The following is a 26,922-nucleotide window of genomic DNA, read 5'->3' as shown; positions in this document are numbered from 1 at the left end:
GCATGGAGGATTGGATGCTTTGCATCTTTCCCTTGGGTGACTAAGAACTGAATTTCTGCTTCCTGTTTTACTGCAAGCACCTTCAGCTTGCTGTCCAGCTACAAAACTTCACAGATAAAAGACATTTCTGATTCCTTGTTTCTCCATTTTGCCATTACTCTGATAACAGAAGCACAGGTCACACATTCATTGGTCAAACAGTGGGCAATAACTTCACTGGAGAAAGGAAGCAGGGTGCAATGAGTCATTGACTCATCCTGCTTACCACTTCCCACAATGCTAAATAACGAGATCACGGGAAACTATTTTTAGCTTCTCCAGTTTTGTTTCCCTTCAGAATCAGAGCAGAGATTCCAACTACAGTTGGAAAATTGTCTGTCCTAAGCCTGGCTACCTGCTACTTTGGCTGCTCTCTCAGGTCTCAGTGATCTCTTGGGTGTCCAAGTACAGTGCTGTGACATCTCTGCTTACCACTACAAGCAGTCAGACGGATGAGCATCAGTGTCAGCACAGTGGGTCCAAGGGCGTCATACAGGGCTAGCAACTGACCCTAGGTGGTTTTGGTCATAAGATATCTTTGAAACCACTTATTTAGTCTTCCTTTAGTTTAAAAGGGAAAAAAAAAAGTGTAGCTAGCTCTAACATAGTCAATTGAGAGCTCCCAAACTGACTCAAGCATAGCTAAGACCAGTTTTTGGATTGGTCCCATGCAGGTGAAAAATTTTCTGTAACACAATTAGAACTTTCAGGCCTAAGATTCAGCAGAATGGGGAACTATTCAGCTGTTTACATGTGAAAATCAGAGCTGAGTTGGCATCTGGTGAATTTTATTTTGATCTGCTGTGACTGTGGAGACCAGTCAGAGCAACAGCAGCAATTTGTCCAAGGTGGTCTGCTTATTATTTAAATTTCCAAGGCAGCAACCCTATACAGCACTGCTTATTTAAACCTGCAAGTCAGTACCTCACCTAAAGTGCAAACACAGAGGTAAAATTAGGTAGATTTAAATACCTTCAGTGTGCTTGCACAGAAAGCTTTTGCCTCATCTTCACAGTCAGAGTTCTAGTGATTCCTGAAGCATCTTATCAGAACTTCTGTGCACCCACTGCAGGTCTAAGCTTTCCAGACATGCTGCGTTTCTTGAGTGTGAGCACAGGATGGTCACTGTGTGTTCCCAAGTGGCCCCTGGTCACTACAGCAGATTAAAAAAGAGCTTGCTGCTGTCAAGACTACTCATGTACCCAGCTTCCAGTCACTTTCCTTTCCCAGGGCGAGTGAGCTGCATCTTGCTGGCTTGCCACAGCAATACACCCAGTCCTACAGCGCGCTACAGACAGTTCTCTCCCATGGGCAAATTGTTTAAGCAGTGCCAGCCTGTTCCCAGTTCTTGCTAAAAATGGTTGTTGGGAGCAGGCAACTTGTCAGACTAGTTTACCTCCCCTGCAGTGCCACAGCTCCCAACAGGAAAGGAGACCGGCCAGAAAACACGACCTCATCACAGCCATGGCTGGCTCTGCTCATCCTGTAGCAAGACAGATGTGTGGCAGGGTTAGTTCAATCAGCCTGTCTTGCCTACATGGTGGGGTGTAGGCACAGAAGTCCTGCTTTTCTGGTTGGGAATCACAACTGTGCTTATGGAGTAGGAGTAAGACCACTATCAGCTCTTTACGTTGGTACTCACGGTGGGTATGTCAGCCCCTGCCTGAGCACATTGACACGATCCTACTCACGCTGCATGAGCAAGTTCAGCCACTGATATGGAAGCAGATTTCTAGCTAACAGGAAGGGGAACAATTCCTGACATTTTTCAGAGGAGATAATTTTAAGAAATCTCATTCTGATTTCAGTGGCATACTGGATGACAAAATGAATATTTAAAGTATATAATTATTTTCCCTAGAAAATAAATCAACCTTTTTCAAGAACAATAGAGATGCCAAAAATCCATCCTTCCTGACGTGGAGGGAAGAAACAAACCCAATGTAAACTTCAGAGCAGTTAGCCCAGGAAAGTGTTACAGCAGTTAAGAGACAATCTTGTGGGAGCAAGAAGAAATCCAAACAAAGAGCACCAGGAACTGGATACAATTTGAGCAGGAATAGTGATTAATAGGTTTTATATGTTTGTGAGGTTAACTACCCTTGTGGCTTATTAGCAGCACATTTCAGAGCTTGTACTGGGACAGCCACAGCTGAGCTGCAGACCTCGTTATGCAAGCAGCACTTAAAAATCAAGGCTACCTAGCATGATGCAAACTAGAAGGTAAACCTTTACTGCAGACAGACACAGTCAAATTGGGCTTATTACAGCAGTGGCAATAAAAGCAATGAACCTAGTTGCATTGGACTATCCATTTTTGTTCCCTCTATATTCACAATCCAAAAGGAAAAGCAGAAAATTCTTCATATGCGCAAGTGAAGAAAAGATTTATTCCCTGATACAATAACAATGCACTACAGGATCAAAACGCAACCTTGGTGTTTTTCCTGCTCTTAACAGTGTGTCAAGGTTGCTACAAAACAACAGTTGCACACAGATGAAAGTCTGGAAAACAGATGCAGGAGTGAGGCCAGCATGTCCCTGCTGCTCAGAGCCTGTGAGAGGGGTGGCAGCTGGGCTCCCAACAGCCATCCCTGCAGCTGGCCTGTGTCCTCGTTGTGGTGGCATAGAAGTCTGACTTATCTGCATTGCACCTTAGCCAGATAAGAGGTGCAAAGTGTAGCTGCCCTGATCGATGCTCCCAGCTGTCACAGAAGCTTATCAGAAGCCCGGTGCAAAGCCTCCAGCGGTAAACCCAGCATGGGCTTGGCAGTAGGAGCTGGGGCCAAGGGACCATGCCAGCAGGCTCCCACAGTGCCACCCAGGCACAGCTGCAGTGGGTTGCAACCCAATGCCATGATTCCAAACAGGAGTAGAAGGTTGGGCTCTAATTGTCAACCTGGGCTCTTTTCATAAAAGTTATAGGTGTAAAACATGCCACATCAGAGCCAATGTGAAAAGTCTGTATAAAGAAGTAAAAAGCCAGATGCAGGATTGTTTACTGGGGTTTTTTTCCCCCCCTTCAAAAATCTCCAGTGCACTGGGTGTTACCTCCCCATCTGAGTACAGCCACGTCTGTATTCAGACCCACAGGGAAAAAAGTCTTTGCAAGGATATGGGCAGACCATTCACAGCCAGCACGTCCACAGGCTGGTGGCTCAGCACCTGGCATGTTTTGCTGCCTAGGCAATAACTAGTTATATTGCATGTGACCACACCGAATGTAAGCACCACCAAAAATAATGTGACACCTGCATGTACTGCTAGCATTACTTCCTGAAGTACGAGGCAATATTCTAACTGTACATACTCCATTTTATTGAAGGACTACTTTATGACCCTGCTTTCCTCTTCCTTCTTTTTAGAGAACAAATGGGAAAAGCTTAATTTAGGACAAAAATGCCAAGTGACAATGCTTTTATTAGTATGTGGCCTGCAACAACTCAGTGCTTTTTAATTTTTCAAGATTTGATAAAATTCTTAAATTGGGGATTTTTTTTCACTCTACTTTGATCAACTCAGTTATGAAATCTAAAATCTATTTTTAAAGTAAATGGTTAAACTTTCTAAACATACAAGGAAGGGCCTTACTAGGGTTTTAGAAGCTAGGTACTTACAATCTTGGAATAGAAGTGGGTATGTAAAGCAGTGTGCTTGGCCCCATGCATAAACATGCAACTTGCTACATTTTTTTTTTTTACTTGCTAGACACAGTAATTCTATGTCTTTCCTTGTTGATGCTGTCCCAGCTCGATGTTCATTCCTCACACAGAGCAGATAGTGTCAGTCACCCCACAGCTAACTCAAAAAACCAAACATTAAGTTCTTGAAAAAGTACTCTCAGATGATTAATTATCTCAGACTGTAATGTCCAATTAACGCTGCTTGGATAAGGAAAGTAAAGGTATAAACTGGCCTACTATAGCCTATGTCTGTTTTCCTGTAGTCAGCCCAATCCAATTTAGTTCCTGAGCTGTAAAAACTTTTTATTCATAGCTATGTCAGCAACTGGTTTGCATATTACAATACCTCTATGAGCCGGTCTGGTTCACTCCCTTCTTCCACAGTAATTAATTTAGACCTTCCATTTCGTTCATTGTCCCGAATACCAACAGCAACCTGAGTAGCCTTCAGCCGCTCGTATTTATTGCATGATGAGCCACACCACTGATAGATTTCCTAAAATAATGAATAGAAGACATACATTAGCAATAGGATTCAACATAGCAAAATTATGAAGCTTATTTAATCTTACTGGATCTAAACCACCAGAACATCAGTGAAGCTACATCTTTCAGAAATACTTTCTAGAAGAGATTTGCATTAAGTCACATAGATACTTGTAGTATCTATGACATAGTCTCAAACTGCACCAGGGGAGATTTAAGTTTGACATTAGGTTTGACATTCTTTCACCAAAAGGGTGATTAAACATTGGAATGGGCTGCCCAGGGAGGTGGAGTCGTCACCATCCCTGGACGTGTTTAAGAAAAGACTGGACATGGCATTTTGTGCTGTGGTCTAACTGATGTGGTGGGGTTTGGTCAAAGGTTTGACTTGATCTCAGAGGTCCTTTCAAACCTAATTGATTCAGTGATTCTGTAATATGCAAGTAAGCTGCTGACTCAGGGACCATCCACCCCAGCATCTTTGCCAGCTTTACAAGGAGCATTCAGATATTGCAGCAGCAGCTCTGCATGCTCTGATGACAGAAGCCCCACCAGATATCATCCTGTGGGCCTTTGAGGCCTTCCTCTCATCCGATTGAATGGGTAAGATTTGTACGTGACAAGGAAAGTGCAATTCAGCCAAAATAGAGCATAAGCCCAAGGCACTTCTCAGGAAGGAGAGCCACCAGAATCAGCCTAAGACAGGTCACTTGATTCAGTCACACCACAGACCAAGGACCCCCAGTTTTGGCAATTCTCATTATTCATCGTGAACTCAAAATCATTTCAAAATAAAGAATTTAGACTTCAGTCTTGATGAAAATTATTACCAAGAGGTAGAACATAAAACACAAAGCCACTGGAGGCTGAGCTGGAAGGAGCTAGTCAAATGAAATTACTGATCTTGGCTGGTTGCTTCTCCTGGACGAAAGCAATTTGATTCTTCACACGACTCTAGCAAATAGCCCAAAGAGTAGAAATTATACAGTAATTTTCAACTTTTATTTAAAGTTGAACTGGTTTGTGAAATGCAAATAAGGATTTAATCAGAGCCCTCACTAAGTTACTTGGCGTTAGTTTTACAATGCACACACAACTGTATAAAGCTTACATTTGAGATGAAAACACATTTCATTTAGAAAAGCTTTTTAAGCTATTTCTGCTGACCACTGTTGTTCTTTAATAGTATATGAAATGGTGGTTTGAGACAAGCAAGAGCTGAAGTACAGCTTCTCAGTAGTAGCAGATGCAAGTTGTTAGGAGACAGCTCATGTTGATGCAATCTGCATGCAAAACAGTGCTAGTAACTTCCAATATTTATTCTTGACAAGCTTGAACACAAAAAAATCCCCACAACCTCAGTGATATCACTGTTCCCTTCCAAGTTCCCTTCCCTTCAGAAGCATCTTCAAAGATGAAGTTTTAAGCTCCATCAGAATTACACCACAGGTTCCCAGAACTGTATCCCTTTCAACTTGAAGATGGTTATGCAATGAAAGCTGTGAGGTTTTCAGCTTGCCCTTACCAACCTGACTGTAGGCTTAAGTTCTGGTTTAAATACTGTCAGTTTACTAAGTATCCAGAATCTGGAGACATACTTGGATTCAGGTTTGAACCTTATCTTAAATCTGACTTTGCACATTTCCCCAGAAAAAAGATACTATTCGCACTTGGGGAACAGAATTTTCTAGAGAATTGAATGTATAGGAAGTAAAAAGTTTCAATTTGAGCAGATTTTTTTGGTACAGTTGTTATTGCCATGCACTGCTTCAGCCATCTTCTTCCAAATTTTGGGAGACTTTTCATAGACTCCTCAGTTTCATTCTCATCCTGGCCTACTTGTTACCAATTGAGCTTATGTGCAACTATGTGAGAAAACACGAGTCACTAAAGATAGTGCAGCAATAAACAGCAATTCTTTATTTCCCACAACCTATAGAAGCAATAAGGAAGAGAAAGAAGTCATAATAGAGAACCAGCTGAGGAGGTGAGGCAGCTATTGCCTTATCTCACTGTGGATGCTGCAATTTGTAGAGATTACTCATTCAGCAAGGTTAAAAGTTCAACTTCAGTTGTGCCTATCAGCCTTCTGTAGGTCTTTTGGCAAACAGCCATGCAACCTCAAACAAGCAGTCACATCTACAAAATGAATCATATTTGATGTACTGACCACAAAGGATATTGTGAAATTACAAAGACTTTTACTTCTTGGACAATAAATGCACATTTTCTTTTCTTAGTATATACCTGGTGCACTGCACCCAAGCTACCCCACATCCACAGTTTATTCTCCCAATTTGCCTTCAGTCATCAAGTGACTAAACTGAGTTCTCCTACGCTCCATTGGCTCTAGGCTTCAAATCAGCCTGAGGAAGGAGGAAAAAAAAAAAATCTACACTAATAGACTTCAGATTTTTAGATTTGCAGATTTCATTATTTTCCTTATTCATTCCACATTCCCACATAATAAAGCAGCCCAAATACTTTTGTCATAAACTAAAATAAATATAATTTTTTTAATTAGCTGTAACTTTGAGAAATCTTATGTTGTAAGACTTTCTTCTGGTCTACAAAAGTCCCTCAAAACAGCTTGGATCAACAAACAGTGTCTGAAAACATCCTTGATCTGGATTTTACAAGCTTCATCTTTCCTGGTTATTTAAAAAAAATCCTGATTTTAAAAGCTAAAGAAACAAGAATCTGATTCTCTTCAGCACTAGAGAATAAAGACAGTATTCTTTATTAAAAGCCTGAAAGCTAAACTTCATGTACTGTATAATCTAATAAAAGGAAAGGAGCAGCCACAAGTCATGAAAATGTCCCCAAGTATATAATAGTTTACTGTATTTTCAATGAACACTAAACAAATAGCTTAAGCATTCAGTGCTACAAGTTTTCAGGAGCTTAGATTTCATTGATTTTGTCTTCTGAAGTAAAATCATCTCATTTGTAATCCATCTAATTTTGAGGCCTCATGGTAGAGAAGCTCAGCTTGATATTTACAAGTCTGTCTTCCTGATATAACTTATCCATTTCAACTTCTAGACAGATTGGGTTTCTCAACAATTTCAAGCCAGAAAAAGATTTTTAAAAGTTACAGTCACTTCTTGACAAGGTTAATATTTAGATCTGGATTTACCCAAAATAAAGTCAGCTAGTTATCTAACCATGTCCAACAGACTACTGAGCTTTTGGGTTGTATTTTAGTATTCCTGCATTTATTTTTAGAAATATAAAGGGCTCAACTATGGCCAAAATATTAGCTCTAGCTCACTCAGTGCTTTCACAGTTTCTTAGCTGTATGACACCCTCACTATTTTTAGGCTTATTTTTCTAACTTTATTTTGAATTGGTGGGCTGCCAAAAAAATGTTTCCATTAAAATGAAAACAGACTTCAAGTGTTCACTCGCCTCAAAATAAAAGGAGCTTCATTCATCAGTAATGCCTGTGCCAATCCCAGTTTATTTTCAGAAGTTTGTACTTGCAGTATTTGTTTTTTTAAAAATCTCTTTAACAGAGTTTGAGAGAGATGCTATGGAAGAAAGCTATTCTGCCACCTTTTATTAATGGTTATTGATATAATTATGCTTGTCAGATCACAGTGGGACAATTAACAGCTGAGGGTGAGAAAACGTTATCATGAATAATCACAATGACCACCCTAGAGCTCCTGAGGGGGGTTGGGAAGCTCTGTGCCATGACTACTGTGGTCATAGCAAGGTCTCTCCTCATCTGCATGTTTTGGGGACACAGTTTGGTCTTCAAGTCAGAACATCAGGATTCACTGCTCCTACTCACAGAATCACAGAATATGCTGAGTTGGAAGGGACCCTCAAGGATCATTGAGTCCAACTCTTAGCTAGCCCTGCACAGGACCATCCCCAAGAGTCACACCATGTAGCTTCTGGCCCACGAAATGACCTTGAGGAAGTCACATCATATTTCTACAGCTCATTAAAAATGACCCAACGTTTAGCTTCTATACAGAGGCGTGCAGCAGCATGATTATGCATGGCTCATGTAACTCTGAGCAAGAGCACCTTGGCACTTCTCCCTATATGGAGGGGATTGTGAAAGTACACCTCCTGCTTCCTGGTCCAACCCCAAATGGCATGTAGAGCAAGAGAAGGAAAAACAAACAACCCCCCCAAAAAAATCACTCATTTCAAAAGTGACATAAAAAACAATTTTCCCCTTCTAAACACATAGGCACCTCTGTATTCAACTGGCAGTCTTCTCAGTTTGGAGGCAAATGAAAATAAACTCTGCATCATGATGTCTTTTCTGTGGACATTAGCCAGGACAATGACAGCAAAAACCAAGAAGCTTAAATCCATGAAGAACTCATTTTTGTTCTAGTTAAACATGTCCTAGACATGCAAGTGTTTTAGACCTATATCTTTGTTGAAATACCTACTAATTTCCAGGCTCCTACTGTAGTTGCTGATTTGCATTCTCTTAAATTAAGAGACATTACAAAGCCAAACAAATTAAATAGGTTTCAAAACCCCAGCTTGAAGCAAGTTTGTGGCGAAACTTCAATTTTTGTAGAAAATAATGAAATGTTTGAGACATTTAGTCTCAATCTTAAAATATTAAAATTAAAATTCAATCTTTCATTAAGAAAGCACATAAGCTGGCGTGCCTCCATTCACTGTTTGCAGGCCCTGATACACCCTAACCTGTCCACCTTTGTCCACATCTACACCAGAATGTGCTCCCAGAATGTAACTGCACCTCAACTGAAAAAAAAAAAAACAAACCAAAAATTACCACTCTTAGTTCAGAGACAGCTAAATCTATAGTGTGGATCCTGTCACGTCAACATAACATAATTTATGCTGACTTAATGTATGTCAGTCAGGACGCTGTCTTCTCTTCCTCTAAATCACAACATTAGGAGCATCAGAGGCTCAGCTACAAAGCTGAAGGACTTAGCACAAAAGAAAGGTCTTCAGATAAATCTGCTCACTCCTGAAACACCTTACGACATTAGCTTTAACCATAACAAAAGGGCTAAAAGCAAGAAAAGAAGGTTTGTAAAGTTATAACTGCCTTAATTCCTCTCTTCTCTTTGCCTCATCTGCTTCTGTTCAGAAGCAGATCAGAGTCCAGACAAATATCCACATAATACAGAAAGCCACTGTAGTGGTTTCACAGCAGGTAGAAGAAAGGCTGATGAGGTTTGTAAAGAAAGGTGGGTCAGAGAGAAGTTGTGATGTTGGAGTGCCCAAAAGACCAAGCACTTCTAATGCTCACCTCCTGAAGGAAGTAGAAAAAAAAAAAACACCACAGCTAGAGTCAGATGGAGTATGCATAAATACTGGCAAAGCTTTTATACATATCATTCTACTATCAAAATGATGGGCATGCACTCAACTGAGACTTCATTCTCTTCATAGTCATTGATGAACAGCTGTTCAGACAAAGCATGAGTTAATTTTAGCTGAAACTCTTCTTTGCTAAAGTCTAGTCCCTTAATTAAAGTCAACAGGTTTAAAGGAAAAAAATGCCAATATAAAACACAAATAAACTTGGAAAAAAGTTTACATATAAACTACACGCAACAGAAATGCTTTCAATACCCTCAATTCCAGGTATTTGTAAAACAATTGCATATTACCTTGGTGTTCACATTTCAAACACCAAATGTTTGGAAATAAAACAGAGCCCTAAAGCAAGAGTGTGGAGCTTTTCTTTTCCTGATTTACTTTTTTGTACTTAAAGTCCACACAGTGGGGAAAATAACTGAACTGTAAAACTGAATAAAAATTACTAGGATACAGCACTTTTTGTCAGTTCATTGACATTCAGTTTTTTTTCTAGGAATTGATGATACATATTAAGAAGAATATTTGAATTCAGCCAAGCTAACATAGCCTTCCAAAAACATTAGTCTTAAATTATTCAATTTCTTTCCCTGTCTTGATTGTTGCATTGTTGATACAGGCAGGGAGAAGAAAAAACTTCATTTCACGTATCCATCAAATCTGCCTTTGACATGTGTTGAAACTGTAATACAGTGAGCCATTGAAAGTTGTGGAGTTTTGATAATCCAAAACAAACTCTGGATTCATTCAGCCAGAATGCTGCTGAAGCCACCGTGAGCCTGGTCCTAGTATAATTACAATAGTGACTTTGTAACCAGTCCTGGAGTCGCCCATTTGACTCAAATAGAACAAATTTTCAGACTAAAAATAAGTCAGATATAGCAGAGTGATGCAGTTAGTACATTCATTTTTCCTCTCACAACTCTTTTGCTAGTATGTACTAAGAATAGCTGATGCAATACCACAGTGCATTAAGGGGTGAATGCCAGAAGGACATCAATTCTAGATAACAGCAGCTCAATCAGCAAAACATCTGGAAGTAAACTAACTTAACCAAATCCCTGTGCATGTATGTATGTCCTGTCCACCTGAAGCTTAAAGGATGGTCTCTGGTCCAACCATTTTTTTGTGTACAAGTAGGGGTGAGGAGAAGCTTTCCAGTCCATAGAGTATGAAGGAAAAATCCATACTCTGAACACTCTAACTGAAGTATAGGGGTGGAAAAGGGCTTAATATTTCTTTTTCCATCTGATGACTTTGAGATTATAGCAATTTCCAGAATGCTGGATTTAACACTACTAGAGTTGTAAAAGTAATTGGTTCACAGAATTACAGAAAAATTAGGTGCTTGCTTATCAAGATATACATTGTATAGATATGACCACAGTTTAATGCTGTAAGTCTATAAAGTTAATAAGTCTATAAAGTTAATAAAGAATGAAATCAGTTCAGTTCTTCAAGCTCTGCTACTCGTTTAGCAGCTTCCTGCTACAGTACGAGCAATAGTTTAACTCTAAGCTGGGGGAAATTGGGGAAGAGGTTAGTTGTAGGAGAAACATGTGAATGGAAAAACGTGGAAAAATTACCTGAGTCAGTTGTTAGTGCCAGGAAAAGCAACTAGAAACTTAAAGTGATGAACTGCAAAATGCAAGAATCTACTCTTTCAGTCCTGTTTACACCTAAAGTGATTTTACTAAAGCAGTTAATATGCTGATTGTGAATTGTTTTCTCTAATGGAAGAGAAGCAAAGCCACTGAAAGAGATAGTGCAGGCAAGAAGGCAAGGAGATTAGAGGCAAGCAAAAAAACTGTGCTTAAGGTTGACATGCTGAATCATACCCCACAGTCATAATCATAAAGCAAGTATCTCTTCTCTTGGCCTTTTACTGTTAAAAAGCAGAAGTTACTTTTCTTTCTGTAAATATAATTTAATCTATATCAAGTTAACAGCTTTTATGAAAAGCGGCTGCCGTAAAAAGCTGACCTTTTTGCTTGATGTATTTTTTCTAGTATCTGTGCAAGGCAGCAATTTTGTCTTCTTTTGACATACCTATTATGTCAGGAGTTCAAAATAAGAAGATACTGACAGACACATGATCACAACAGCTCTATTCAGTCTCATACTTTTGAGTTCTAGCATCATCATTTTGCCTTGGATTCATGGAGCCCTTAAAAAGTACATGCATTGATTGCTAGATAGCACAAGTTGTTTATAAGAACACTGCAGGCTCTTAACTTTCAAATCAGCAACTTCTTGGCTGTATATAAATCAGTTTATAAGCACCACTATAGGAATGGGAAGAACGGACAACTGAGTATAATTTACCTTCAGTCTTCACTTAGTTTGAGCTACAGTTATCACCTCATCATCTGCATTCTTCCTTTGGCAGAAGGGTAATGTCTCATCCGCAGAACTTTTATTGCACTGACAAAACTTTTCAGCTGCAGTCAGGTCCAAGCTCAAAACTGATTGGTAGTTATCACACATCCCTCCTCACAGCCTTATTTTAACAACTGTCTCTTAATTTCTTCAAGGAGGCTGAGTGGTGCACAGCCCTCTCCCTGCCCTCTGCAGTCACTTAGCTCATGGCACTGCTGCTGCCTCCCATCAAGAGGTAAGTCAGACAGAGAATCAAGTCTCACATTTTACAAAGCTCTATCCAAACAAATGCAGAGAGGATATTTTTCTGGTCATTAAGGACACAACTCTAGACAGCTTTGATACAGCAGAGCTTCCCAAACTGAGTTGAGAAGCTTTCAATAAAATCAGCTGATCACTTCGTGTTGTTTTATTGTATTGTTACTCCCATTACTTCTGCTTCATGTTTTCATAACTACACAAATTATCATTCCAATCTCAACATTCCAGTTTTGTAAGTCACCAGCATACAACAATGTACATAGGGTGAACTTCACAATACTGACAATTTTTCCTTCCCACTTCAAACCAAGAAAATTGACAAAAGATGAAAATCTTTAGCACATTTTATCAGAAATATAGAGTATATTTACATATGCATCTAGATAAATCCTAAAATAGCCTGTGAAACTGTGTGTATGTTATTCCCTAAATGGCACAATGATTCAGCTTTTTCCTCACCTTGTGTGGTCATTTTCCATGCCCTCCCATGCTCCTCACTGTTTTGAGAATTGCCTTGCAGATGAAGGAGGAAAAATGGATATGGCCAAGGGAAGGTGGCTGGAGGATGGCATTATAGAGGAAGAGCTACATCTGGAGGTAAAGGGGAAATACAGAGCAAGGCCAGACAGTTTATGGTGGCCAACAACTGTCAAACTCATCCTGGCACCTCTCGGGTGGGATACCAGGAATAGCTCAGGACAGGATGCAAAGTGTGGCGGAAGATAACAGCTTCTGGGAGGATTTAAGCAGATCTATGCCAGGACAGGACACACTAAGCAGCACCTGACAAAGTAAGGTGTGCTCTACTCCAGGCCTTCTCAGCAACTGCCCTGCACTTGTCTTTTCTGCCCTGTCCCAAAGGCTCCCTTCGGAGAGATCCCTGGGTTAATTAAAGAGGTGTCATGGAAAACCCTTGTAGAAAAAAAAGTAAATCTTAAATCAGGATCTGGCACTCCAGGCGCTCTCCTGGATCATGCATTGTACAGGAATATCAGTGTAGTGGCCAAGGCTCTCACTTCATGATGTTACAGAAGATTGCTTGAACAAAAGGCTTCACACATCACCCACAGCTAATGACTCCCCTCATATTACAGTGTTTTCTCTGCCTTCTGCAGATATTTTCTGTCCCAGCCAAAACAGTTCAAAGGAGGCAAGATTAGACTTGGGCAGGGTATTTGAAGTGCTGTAAATGTGGTTTGGGAACACATCAACCAAGGGTGCTGTGGGGGTTGTGCACATGCAAGACGCACCCATGGGATCCCAACCACATTTAAGAGCACGGTCAGGCTCAGAAAAGAGCCCTTTCCCAGGGCTGTGGAAGGGCTGCAGCAACAGCTTTTTGATTTGCCAATGGATGGGAAGTCCAATTGCACTCAAATGAATGGCACTAAATACAGCAACATCAATTCTTGTTAAAAAAAAAAAAAAAAACTAAGAAAGAGTTACAACACTATTTTTCAATCTTATTTCCAGCCAAGGTTTGACTCTGATATCAAACTTAGAACTTTGGATCAAGGTAGAATAACTTGCACAGCAACATTCGAGGTCAGGATGAATAGGGCTCTGAGCAACCTAATCTAGTTGAACATGGCCCTGCTCATTGCAGGGGGAATTGGACTAAATGACCTTTAAAGGTCCCTTCCAACCCAAACTATTCTATGATCTAGGTATGAGGTGACCATCAGAACATGAACTGTAAATATGCAAACATAGCTAGAAATGCACACAAATACTTTTTACTTAAAGCATTATCCACATGAGGGAAACCTTAGTGACCAGTAACAATTTTATTCTTGATCATTATTACCTTCTGTAATTTTCCCTCATCTGTTCAAACCATGGGTTTAAAATACTGCAGTAATTGAGCTCAATGGGAAACTGAAATGATTTTTTTGTTATATTAGATAAGTGGTTTGATAAAATCTAACAGGAAATGGACTGCACAAGCAATTTTGCAGTGCCATGGAGGCCATCCTTCTGGTTAGTTAAGAGATTGGGGAAAGTAAATCTTGGAAATTCATCTTATTTGAGATACAATAATTCGATATTAAAAGCACTGATCATAAGCTCATTATTTTATGCAATTACTGCCCACTATTCTCAGATAATGAGTCAGTAGTGCCCTGCAATAAATCCCAAGACTCAAGAGCAATGAGCAATAAGATGACTTATTTAGATTATTAAGTAAAGGAATCTACTTGAGCCAAAATCATTTTCTTTTTTAAATGACCCTTAAATTCAATTAAGAGGTCCTGTAAAGACTCATCTATTTACAAGGGACCCATAGTCATGGAAAATTTCAATCTGAAATACAGTTATTCTAGCTTGAAATATAGTTCATATAAAACTTGCTCAAGATTTCCCCTGTGATAATATATTTTCTACCACACCCATTTATCTACAGGCACTTCATCCTGAACTATGTCACACGTTGCCTTTTCATCTCCCACATACATGATCTAGTTTATATAATAACCTATGGTGAAGTAACTACTAATGTCTGGATGCTGAAACAGTATTTACCTTAACTTTTCAATACATCCAAGAAAAAACATCCCTCTTACACAACTGACATGACAAGACCAAGAACTGTTATTAGTCATGTGATTTGACTGACATTTCCCATAGAGTGGTTAAAAAAAGAAAAATTCACATCTAATCTTTCTTCCTATGAAGGCACAGGGTTGCATTGCTGCTTGACCTCTGTCTTGTCAAACAGGAAGTTAGAAACCAGAGTGATGTTATACTAAAAAAAAGAAAAAAAGCTCACAATGTACACTCAGCATTAGATAAAGACTCTAAAGTCACATTACATTTAAATTGTTTAGTCACAGCACTCTCAAATCTCACCAAAAGCGATGAACCCCAAGCTATACAGGTAACACTGCAATATACCCACAGTGCGCTTCATCAGCATCATAGCCATGTCTGCAGTGTGACCTGAGTAACTATTCTAGGTGAACTAAGGAACTGTGGCACAATAAGGGCCAGGACAAGTTGAATTCATGAAGTACACCCAGTTTCACAGGGTGCCCATGGGAGGTTAACTCCAGAAAACTCATACAGCTTGAATGCAAAAGCAGCATTTTCTAAAAATGTTTAATTCCAACTCTGCCATCTCCCATGTGTTAACTCTGAAAGGGAATAGATGATTTGAGTGTTTTTTGCAAAGTGACATTGAGAGATAACTTTGGATACTGATCACCTGGCTGTTCCAGATGATTAGATCACATTGATATTGGAGGAATAGGATACTGTTCAAAAAACACTGGCTGGTCTTCCTTCTGAAGGCTGTGAATAATAATAAATCAAAGTCATATCGGTATCAAGTAATTACATTGATTATCTTCAACTGTCACATCAGGGGATGCTTTTCAGAGGAAAAAGCCAAATGTGCAACATGAGTTCAGAAGAGCTCATCTCATTTTTCAAAAGGTCGGGGGAACTCTGAAAGCTCGAAGTAGCTCACCACTTCCTTGACAAACACCACAATTAAAAACAACTGCAGATACTATTTTCTTTCACATGCTTTCCATTTTATACACTTGACATATCAGGTGTGGGAATAATTTCAAATTGGCAACTAGCATCTAGTCTGGACTACCTCCTAGATGCTATTTTTAGTATCAGAAAGTCTTAGCATGTATTCCGAGGTGACAGTACTACAGTTCAAGTTATCTAAAGCAAGCAAAATTATCTTCCCATCTCTGTCCATATTCTTCTGTGCTGTCTCTACTTGCTCTCAGTAGAAAGTCTTGAAGCAAGTGATTGATCCTCAAGTGAACTCTTGAAATATTCAAGTAGTTTCATAACCACTTTTGCAGTTATTTCTTTAGGGTGAATTATCATGATCAAAGTTCTATACCTATGAAGAAATGCTCTTAAGTGAAAGTTGAATTTGTGTTTTGCTCTGAACACTAGCATTGATCCCAGGGAGCTAGTAGATAGCATCAAAGTCAGACTGGACTTACTGTGAACAGCTTAAGCTATTCAAACACCAGGAATGAAAAATCCCAATGCCTTGAATGGAAAAGAGATCTATTTCTTGAAGGATAATCTGTGCACACTTCAGGAAACATTTAGGGTCGTTTCAAACCTTCCAAGTTGCGTGACAAACTGATTTTGTAAAGCAGATTCTTTCTGTCAGTTCGCATGAGTGACTAAAACGCACAACTGATTTTTGGGGATGATTCAGACCTTATCAGGGATACTGCATCTCTTATTTTCAGTGTATTTTGCTCTAGGAAACACTTACAGTTCCAAGGTCAATAATGAAACAATCTCCTTTGTTGAAGCTGGTCCAAGCCAGGGGGACTTCTGTGGCTCTTACAACTCTCCGGCCCTTGATATGCAGCAGCCTCTGGGCACTCAGATCATTAGTAACAACATGATTAAATCCAGAGGCAACACCACCTGCCTGAATAGAACAAAATAAAGCAGCCAGCTTTATTTCAGCTTGATTTCTGCAAACTTACCTTTCTTTTTTGCTACAGATGAAGTGCTAGCAGAGGAAATAAAGTTTATGCAGCAAGAAGGAAGCCAAAGTAATCTACTGTTGATAATAATCTAATATTGACCACAGACCCAACAGAAACTGCTGCTGATGCTGAACTCTCAGGTGGGAACCTTTAGCCAAGGGAGCAGATGTCACCCTGCTTCAAAGGGTTTCCAGATAAATGGGGAAAGGGAAAACATAGAATTTACAAAACTCTCTTGCATCCTGCAGAGGATGAGGTAATACTGAACCACGCTGTTAGGACAAAAAAGTCAGTAGGTTGTCAAATAAGGACTGGGGAAAAGCAGAGAAATACGCAGCTCCTTTTTAAGTTTTCCAAACTTGAATCTCAGAGGTCCAGGTGGTTTTAGTCCCCGGTTATGTGTAGAGGGATTCCACAGCAGCTCTGTAATTTTATGAAAGGAATATTTGCAACTTAGGAGACAACCTAGCAAGGAGTACCAAACTGGGAAAGTGAGACCAAACTGTTGATTTATAATCTATAAGCATAAATATAAACATAATCCTGTAAACTGGCTTGGCTGTCTGTCTCTGTGAGGCAGTATTCTCCATTCCTCCAGGAGATCCAGACCTTGGCTTGGAACAGAAACTAGCTCTTGAAATTCCGAATAAAAATAAAATGTAAAAGACTGGGCACATTACTCACTCTTTTATGCAAGTAGAGTTAAAAGCTTCAAATTGGTTGTGTAGACTGTGAGAAGTTACAAACCTTCATAATGGGGAAAAAAAGGCTGACTGAGCCACATTTCCCAGAGCTCCTACTATGGAGAGGTTCTCAGGAGATACATGACTTTATTCTTAAAAAAACCCCACAGATGCTGAAAAAAAAAATTCCTTTCAAATACTCAGCTTCTGGAAGTGACACAAGAATGCAAAATTTTTGTGAGAAGTATTTGGGGAGTTTTTTAATCTACCTTAGGGAAAAAAAACTGCAGTAGGACCGCAAAAGCACCATTTTTAGACTCAAGTGAGGTTTTGGTTTTTTTACACTCTATTCATGTTTCTAACCACTTGAGCACACTGGGTTCTGCATTTGAACAAAATTATTCAGTCTACAACATAGAAGTGACTTTCACACGATTTAATACCTCCCAGACACAAAGAGTCCCTGCTCTGAGCTCCCTTAGACACACTACCATGAAATCTCAGGACAGCTTTGTTTTGGAGAAAAAAATAATTGGGAAAGGTTTTCACATATCATAAGAGGCACTGGCAAACTAGCTGCTTCTTTTTGTACAAGCACTGGGACTCCCACAGTTTAAGCTTGGTAGTTCAGATCTAAGCCCACTATGCATTAAGTAACAATCTTTAAACTCTCCATTTACAAAGAAAAACTATTTTTTTGTGTGGGGGACAATGTTACATACAATTTTAGAATACACTTTGACAAGAGTCTTTACCTTGTATTTGATTCCTCCTTTGAAGTAACCCACAAACTCAGTAGACTCATATCCTTGAATTTCTCTACTCTGCACAGGCTTTCCTCCTAAATAGTCATCCATTTGAACAGCAAAGATAGCTGCAGCTGTGCTTTCATCCTGGGTGCATTCTTTCCCTGAAATAAGAGAAAATATTATGTCTATAAAGCATTAATACAACTTTGAATTCTGTTGGAGAAATTGTTTCCGTGACAATCAGGCACTGCCTTCAGCAGGTTGTACAGCCAATGTTTATATGGCAACAAAGGACTACATCATAACCTTGTTCACCACCAAATACATGATCTTCCAGACCATTTCTTGACTACTTGTAGAACTGCATTTATATGGCGGGGGCAGAAGTGAAAAATAGCAAAGTTTGTCTTCTCTTAGCCTCTTTAAACAAAAGAATATTTCAATTGAGTTTAGCATGGCAACTGTCAGCCATAATGATTTTGGGACTTTGAGTTGAAGTGCAAAGACAAAGGAAGGTCATGTCAAAGGACTGTCTGGATGGTAAACTGGATATTTATGCTAAGAACAACTCTCTAAGCTATAAAGCTAAAATAATTCAAAAGCAGTCCTCTTCACACAATAATGCAAGCAAGACAGTTTGCCTAGTGCAGCTGGGAGAAAGAAAAGCATCTGTGGGGCTCCGATATTTGCTTCATGAGGTCACACTTCGTTTTGTACCTTTCAGAGATTAGCCTCTTCCCAGGACTGTGGCAAAATGGCCTCTGCCTAGTGTGCTAATGGCTTAATCATGCTACAAATCAGGCTGTATATTAAACCAAAGCTTTTTACAAATTTCTGATGAACATTTTCAGCAGTTTTGATCATGTCAAGGAAAGCATAAATAGGATCAAGTCTAAAAAAAACAGGCTTCTCAAAAACTTTAGAAAAATAAGGAAAAGTGAGGTCTTCAATTTAGATTTATTTTTCTTTCTAAATAAGAGGGAAAAGCTGGTATACAAGCAGCAGTTCTCAAGAGCAGCTTCTCACTTACATTAACCATTTCTCTGCTTCGAGGTAACTAAACAGAAAATCAGCATAGAGCCCAGACAGTCTGGACAGAGGTACCTCTCATAGGCTGCAGAAGAACGGGAAGTGTGTAGTGAGACATTGTGTCACAGGAGGCTTGTCAGTAAGGTATTGGTAAAGAATAAACCATGAGAGAGGAGGGACAGGAATGCCTAAGGGCACGCCCTTCTGCTGGGGAGAACGAATGCCCTATTCATGTTCCAGCATGGCAAACGCCACAAGACAAGTCCCCCATCTCCCACCAATAGCCATGGTTCTCCCAGGAGCAATGACACCACCACCACAGCTTTTGTGGAGACACAGGTGATATGGAAGCCTCCAGAAAGCACCAAGGACGAAATAGGGAAGGGGTCCGAAGAATAATGGAGGCACAGGAAAGCAAAGAGCATTAGGCCTACCCAAAAAAGGTAAAAAAATAAATTACTGAAAGCAGGATGTAAGACAACTTCTGGAAAAAAATGCCCATCACTCAATAATAGAATATCTTGCTATTTGGCAATATGCTTTCTCAGACCTGGGTACCACCTTAAAGCTGGCGGCAAAGTTTTGGGGGTTTGGGGGATGTTTTGTTTGTTTTTTAATATGTTATTCATATCCATTAGGACTAGATCCTTCTGATTTATTGTTTGCAAACACAACAGGGTTTAGGGTTGAGGAAAAATGGTTTTAGAACAGTTTTAGAGATAAGAGTTACTACCAGTCTTGGTCTCTCTGCTGCTATGCAATACAATACTCAGAGAAACTCCGTTTAAAAAAAAAAAAATCGAGTGGGCATCAGTCCAAGCATGGGTTATTCAAGTTTGTATGAAAAACAGATTTACCTCACAGTCTGATGCACAAACAGCCATAAATAAGGCAGAGTATAAAGGAAAATGAAAAAATTTTTACCAGATTAAATCCCAGGTCACACAGACAGATCTTATGACTACATCTCTGGGGAAAAGGGTTAAAAAATAGTTTAAAAAAAACTATGCATGATTTTATTAAAGATATTAAGTGGGGTATAGCCAGTCTTACTCCCACAAGTAGCCTCATACTGGCACAGTACATGCTGTTTCCACCAGTGATAGTTTCAAGTCCAGACAGCTCCCTTAGATTTAGTAGTTTAGCTACTAAGGCATCTCTCAAGTACAGACAACTGAGCCAGGATATCTGAGCCAAGTTAAAAATGGATACAGCTACCATGACACAGATCTGCATTGATTGCTCAGCCATGCCAACATTGCTGCAGCACCTGAGTTAGCTTGTTCAGAAATGATCCAATCTCAACATGGAGAGGATGTTTGGTATGTGATGTATGTGACATATTTGCTAAAACAGTGGTTTTCCCATAGGAAACTTCCAGATGACAGAACAACTATTAGGTCACTTTAACCCTAGGGTGCCAACCACAGCTCAAGACTGTCAGCACATCAGTCACAGACCATCCTCCCATGGTCTAGACCTCCTTCTAACCCCCAAGCAAGGTATTAGGAGGATGTTTGTCACTATATAATAGGAAAATTGGATGCTCTGCTTTTATTCTGAATTTGTTTGTTTTTTTTTTTGCTGAAGTCAGAATCCATTCACACTCAAAGCCACCATATGTGACCCCCACAATAACACACACCATAGATGACAGGCAGGAGTAGAACTGTGTCACCAAATGGCAAGGCCCTTGTAAGTATCTAAGCCCAAAGTCTGCAGGGTTTCCACCTATCTAACTTCACGAGAGTTCACAAGGGGAGACTTTATCATTCTCTACAACTACCTGAAAGGAGGCTGTAACCAGGTGAGGGTCAGTCTCTTTTCCCAGGCAACCAGCAGTATGACAAGAGGGTACAGTCTTAAGCTGCACCAAGGGAGGTTTAGGTTGGACATAAGGAAGAAGTTCTTTACAGAGAGTGTTATTGGACATTGGAATGGGCTCCCCAGTGAAGTGGTAGTCACCGTCCCTGGAGGTGTTTAAGGAAAGACTGGATGTGGCACTTAGTTGACATGGTGGTGTTCAGCCATACGTTGGACTCAATCTCAGAGGTCTTTTACAACCTAGCTGATTGTGTGATTCTTTCTTTACATCCCAAAGTCTGATAGTGACTGCTGTACCTGTCCAGAGACTGCTTATGGGAAGTCTTCATAAAAACCCTACTGCAGTCTTCCTGCCCACAGGTTATGCAGTCTTTGGTCATAAGGGAAAAGTCTGGTGTACATACCAGCAGTGTAAATCAGTTAAAAATACCAAAGTGATTCTGTGGTTCTTGCCCTGCATGTGACTGGCTCTCCCCATATACCTTGTTTGAAGTTCTGATCTCCTGTTCATTTTATGAGTGCAGCAGTGTTTGAGATTCTCCACCCTGCTACTGAAGTATCTTGCAAACAGTAAGGGATTGCCCAGCAGCGAGCCACCCTATTGCCACCCTGCCAGCTGCACAACAACAATAGATACCCTGATCACCTGAAGCCATTTACAGTATCTGCATATCACAACATCAGCATGTACAACTAAAGCTCTTTAGCCAACAGCAAAGAGGTTTTAATTACTGCAAATGTCAGCCACTGTTTTTCTTCACTTCCAAAGAATTGCAGAGTCCTTACAGCATTTCCTGGGAAGTGTCTACTAGACCTTAACTACAACATAAGTAGTTCTAGATTCATTAATGAAGGTCTGAACAGCCAAACCCTGCTATTAACTAGCAGCACTGCTGACAGAACTGCCAGAAATTCATTTACATTGCCATCTATGATTATACTCTCACCAGAGACAGACACAATCCTGCTTGCCATCTGAAAAACTCCTGCAAAACTAAACACATGCAAAACTAAACACACTTCTAGCATTTATACAGAAGCAATCCCATCTTTGTATGCTATTCTTTTTTCAGTGCATGCAAAAGTACAATGAGAACCGCTGCAACTCAAACACAGTGTTAATACACATTGACTTATCTTTGTGTGCATTCATTGAGATGATTGCCTACAAACACAAACTTGATGGTGAAACAAGAACAAAGTAATAGGTTTCAGACAGCTACACAGCAATCACTGTGACTGGATGACTTGGTGGCCAGATAGGGAAGTCATAAGATACCTCCAGGAAATGAGGAAGTCACAGAAAATGCATACTTATGTCAGACTTCTATTTTGATGTAAAGTATGCTAGTCAAAGTGGAAAGCAAAAGACATCAGCCCAGTTCCAGTGTTCCCAGCAGGCTGTCAAACTGATACTAAAGAGGTTTTACAAAAAAAACTGGTGACTTTGCATCTGATCCCTGTATCATCAGAAAGCAGAATTAGTCTAGCTGAAAAAGGCAACACCCAGCCACAAACCAGGTCAACAACACCACAGGGAGATGGCCAAGAGGGAATCTTCATCCAAGTGGAAACAAACACAAGAAAACTCTTGATGTGAGTGAAAGCAGGATTTCACTAGTAAATCTCTGTTGGGTGCACCCAAAACTGGACTTTAACCCTTCAGCACTTCCAAACTAACATCACAGAGCAAGTGTTCACTTTTCTGCTGCACCCCATTGTCCCACCACACAGACCGTCACCATCAGAAGGGGTGAACCTCGACATCACTCTGATGCTTGGTGGCAGCCCTACTCCTGTTTCCACCCGGAAGCTTCGCATCCACTGCCCTTCTCAGAAGGGCAGGGAAAATCCAGCTCCCAATCCCCCGGAACCCGGCAAGAACCTACGGCAGCAGGAGTGGGCACGATAAACCTCACCCACGGCCCCGACCCCGGCCCCCGCCCGCTCCTACCGAGCCAGTAGTGCAGGCGATAGGCGACGCCGGACCCGCGGCGCTCGGTGTGCAGCACCAGGTACGCGTCCCCCACGAAAAAGTTGCCGTGGAGCCCGGGGGGCACCGCCACCAGCTCCAGCTTCTCGACGCGCCACACCTGCAGCCCGCTCTGTCGCCCGGCCTCGGCGAAGGCCGGCGGGGGCCGCTCGGGAGCCATAGCGGGACACGGAAAACCAGCGCAGCGGGACAGCCGGCACAGCCTTTAGGGTGAGGGGTGCGGCCACTTATATAGTGCCCAGCCGGGGCGGGGCGGGGCCGCACCGGCCCCGGGACGGGTGCGGAGCGTGGTGTAGGTGGTGGGATGCGTCTGTCCCACCCCTTTCCATCCGCTCCCGGGGTCGGAGGAGCTTTTGTTTAATTATTAATTTTTTTACACCCCTGCAAAACTCACCCGGCGTCCTTTTTTCCTTCTGTGCCTATTGTCGTAGCAGGGGTGTTATAAAAAAACAAACAAACAAACAAAAAAAAACCAGCCTCCCTCACTGCAAGCAGAGAATGTGTCTCTATTCTAAAGTAATAAGAGAAAAAAAAAAACATAAACGTCAAGAAAGCAAAGTACAAGCGGGCTAACCCAGTACCTACGGGTGTTACAGTGCTGTGCAGTGTGTTTCTATAATTATCACATCTGCCTTGTTTCTGTAAGCTGCTCATACCGGAATACAAAGAGTTTCCATAGCTTGCACTTGGGCTCTTTTTCACCCCTGGCTGGAATGGCAGAGCACAGCTCTCATTTGCCCAGTAATCCCACTATCATTTGTCCAATATTGCTAGCAATCTTTTTCTAGGTGGAAAAATATTTGTGAAGATTTTAGATGAAGCCAATAATTTATATAAATTTCCTTTCTCTTTCTTTTTTTTCCAACACTATGCAACAACCCAAGAGGTTTAAACCCACTTCCTACTTGTTTTTCTCATTTATAAATGGTTGGTATATCACCATGCCAATCCCAGTTTTCTTTGCAACAACTGTTTTCATCTGATATTGATAGGAGGTAGATCGGTCTAGATACAATACAGGTAGATGCAGCTCAAGCTGTCAATATATCAAAAGATACATTTCAGAAAGGGTTTTTTTTTTAGTTTTATCATCTTATCCACCTGGATGAATTTTGAAGCTCATGATTTCCCCACTGGGTGGTTTTATCAAGTTAGTACCAGAAGAGTGCAGAACTGGGCTGCCTCAGTAACTGGGAGAGGCACTGCTAAATGCAACAAATCAACTGGAGAGCATTTTTGAAAAAAAAAAAAAAAGTTAAAAAAAGCACACCACAACTAAGACATTTGCTTAACTATTTTCCCTCCTTCTCTTTATACAGTCTTGAGGAAAAAGATGCTGTTACACAATGTGTATCTTCTCTCCCATTATGGTGAACACCCTCTCATCAGTACAGGCACCCTAACCTTTATCCTCACTGTTTAAAAAATGAAATTACGAGTGCTCTATTTTGTCTAAGGTTCAGCTGAACATGTTACAGCTCACCTTCACAAGTTCACAGCCAAGCATTTTATCCCTCATTCTGCCAGGGCTGCAGTAAGCCTGCTTGATAAATCACAATGCTTCCCAAATGAAATATCTTTCTCTAGATGTTCACCATGTGAAGAAGAAAAAAGCTCAAGGAAGAGTAGCCAAAAAATTCCAGCAGTTCCAGTTTCAATATTGTATTCTGTTCACTTTTACTCACTTAATTACACAACCACATTTTTGGGGGTTTTTTTTGTTTGTTTGTTTTTTGGGGTTTTTTCTGATTGCATGCCTTTTTGCCTTCTTGTACATTAGTTTGCTTTAGTCAGTGAGGACAGAACTTCCCACATACTCTGTAATTGTATGGATTTACTGTTTCTTCTGAAGCTGGCAAGATGCACTCACTTTGGAATTGCGCTGAGTTTTGCCCATACAGGAGTTCAAACCAGCTCAGTGTTATGAAGCCTCATTTCTCCTGCATGTTCTACCTGTCTTGCCAAGCTAAAATTGTTTGTGCACAGATTGCACAGGATAGGTTTGTTAAATTTATATCTCCTTATTCTAGCTTTAAATTTTCAGTCTACAGATTAAATACTACTGTAAGCAGAATCCCCACTGGTGGCATGAGACTCATGCTAATGCTATTTGTTTAGTACTGACAATTCCCAGTAATACACACCAATGGACAAAGGTTAAAGATACAAGAACAGTTTAATTGTTTTGTCTCAGTGTCTGTGGCACCACTCAGACACAAAGGATGTTAGTACTGACAGCAGAGTTTTCTCATGCCCGAGTTTGTCTTACTAGGATTATGTAAACATTTGGCTCCTAGCAAAGAAAACCTTGGATGAAGTTTGTGTCCTAAGTGCCAGGATACTTGTTTGTACTCTTCAACATTAATTTTTGACTATTTGCAAATCTTGCTTTTGCAATCTCACTCCTAATGAAAATTGTACTGTCTTCTTCCATTTCCATCTACTTTTTTTTAGTAGCAAAATTAGGCTAGCATTGTTAACATTACACAGATTTTCATAACTTTTTGAATAAACAAAATCTTTCTAACATGGTTATTCAAAAGTGAAATTTTGGAGAAAAAAAATGAGAAGTATCTTAGGATTCATACATTCCAAAAAATTATTTAAAATTACTTTTTATATGCTTTTACATGTCCTTTGATATAGTAATTGAAGTGGAAAGGCCTGAAAATAGCATTGTTTTCATGACTCATAAGTCCAGGGTCAAATAGTAATTGCTGTGCTCATTAGAAATTGCTATGTAATGGATTTTCAGACTTCTTTCAGACTACTTAATTTATTAAAGATTATATCTTGCTGATAAACTATGGCTTTCTCAGAGGGATGGCAAAGGTCTAGCACCGTTTTAGCTGTTCAGTAACAAGGGGAAATAATTTTGCCTCACACCCTTTCCATAGGGGGAGGCTGGATATATCAATTGGCTGCTGTCACAGCTCAGGAACACAGTCATGAAGTAAGGGTGTAGATTTCTGCCTGCTTCACTGCACTGTGGGAAGTATGGCCATCTTTAAATGCCCTGACTTTTTCTCAAGTCATGATAGATCACCCAGGACTGCTAGAAGGTGTTCCTGCTCCTCATCTAATCCTTAAAACAACAGATTCAAATGTATTGAGTTTAAAGCTTTGGCTATGTATATACAGGGAGCGTATATACGAAAAAAACCAGAATGCAATGTCCTGAGTTCTGATTTTTGTCCCAATCAATAATAAGGTTTGCAAAAACACAAATTAGTTTTTTCCAGGTGATATGTACAAGAAACCCAAAAGGGCCCCCAGAAGTAAAGCCCCAGCATCTTTCCCAGCAGGAATAACTTGTTTAAGTCTCAGGTTTAAGTTCTCCTACAAGGCTTGAATTACAGTACCAGGAACTAAAAATGGAAGGAATGAAAAGGAATGCAAGGAGAGAGTATTTTCAAGTGTCACAAGTGTTTCCTTCTACAAAGCTTATTTCTTCTTCACCACACATGCCGAATATCCTCCTGAACTCTATGACCCTACCTCAACAGTGGGATTACAGATGTTTAGTTTTGCCTCTAGTTTCACTTGACAAAGTTTGCTGTACACAGAGTATGTGTGTCAAAACACACTCTTGTCCAAACAGTCACAGAAGTCAACCCGTGTTCTCATCTGTTCTGTTGCTGAATTACAAATCAAGAGTTATTTCAGATTGAAGTCAGTTCAGAGATCTGAGCTAAATTCTTATTTAAAATATACATCTAGAAAAAATTTTTTTTCACTGATACTGTATGAGCTGAAGGAAAATACAGAATTCAGATCATACAGCTCTAACAGCCAAGTTAAAAAAAACAAGCTAGAGAATTATATTACCACTTGCTAATTCTCTCCATTCTCTCATCATGACCCTGAGATTAGCTCAGTTGGTTAGAGCATGAGGCTAAGGTCATGGGGTTGTTCCCTGTACAGACCATTTACTAAGAGTTGGACTTGGTGATCCTTGTGGGTCCCTTCCAAGTCAGAATATTCTGT

The 26,922-nt window shown here is 40.2% G+C and overlaps 1 protein-coding gene and 1 long non-coding RNA gene across 2 annotated transcripts in view; one reads left to right on the top strand and one right to left on the bottom strand.

Moving 5' to 3' along the window:
* The window catches only part of SCIN (scinderin), a 51,320-nt gene extending 28,206 nt beyond the window's left edge, over positions 1–23,114 (bottom strand). The window contains exons 1-4 of the mRNA XM_027684771.1: positions 22,897–23,114; positions 18,096–18,250; positions 16,435–16,596; positions 4,069–4,218 (exon numbers count right to left, since the gene is read on the bottom strand). Of these exons, the coding sequence (XP_027540572.1) occupies positions 4,069–4,218; positions 16,435–16,596; positions 18,096–18,250; positions 22,897–23,095 (666 nt within the window). The 5' untranslated portion in view covers positions 23,096–23,114. The remainder of the gene's footprint in view (positions 1–4,068; positions 4,219–16,434; positions 16,597–18,095; positions 18,251–22,896) is intronic.
* Positions 18,482–19,505, top strand: LOC113968314. Its single transcript, XR_003534478.1, has 3 exons — positions 18,482–18,629; positions 19,143–19,262; positions 19,403–19,505. It is a non-coding gene; the product is annotated as an uncharacterized LOC113968314 (long non-coding RNA).
* Positions 23,115–26,922: the final 3,808 nt, after the last annotated feature.

The sequence above is a fragment of the Neopelma chrysocephalum genome, unplaced genomic scaffold (genome assembly GCF_003984885.1).
Source record: "Neopelma chrysocephalum unplaced genomic scaffold, ASM398488v2 Primary Assembly neopelma1_67, whole genome shotgun sequence".
NCBI classification, from domain to species: domain Eukaryota; kingdom Metazoa; phylum Chordata; class Aves; order Passeriformes; family Pipridae; genus Neopelma; species Neopelma chrysocephalum.
This window is presented reverse-complemented; position numbering and strand designations above follow the sequence as displayed.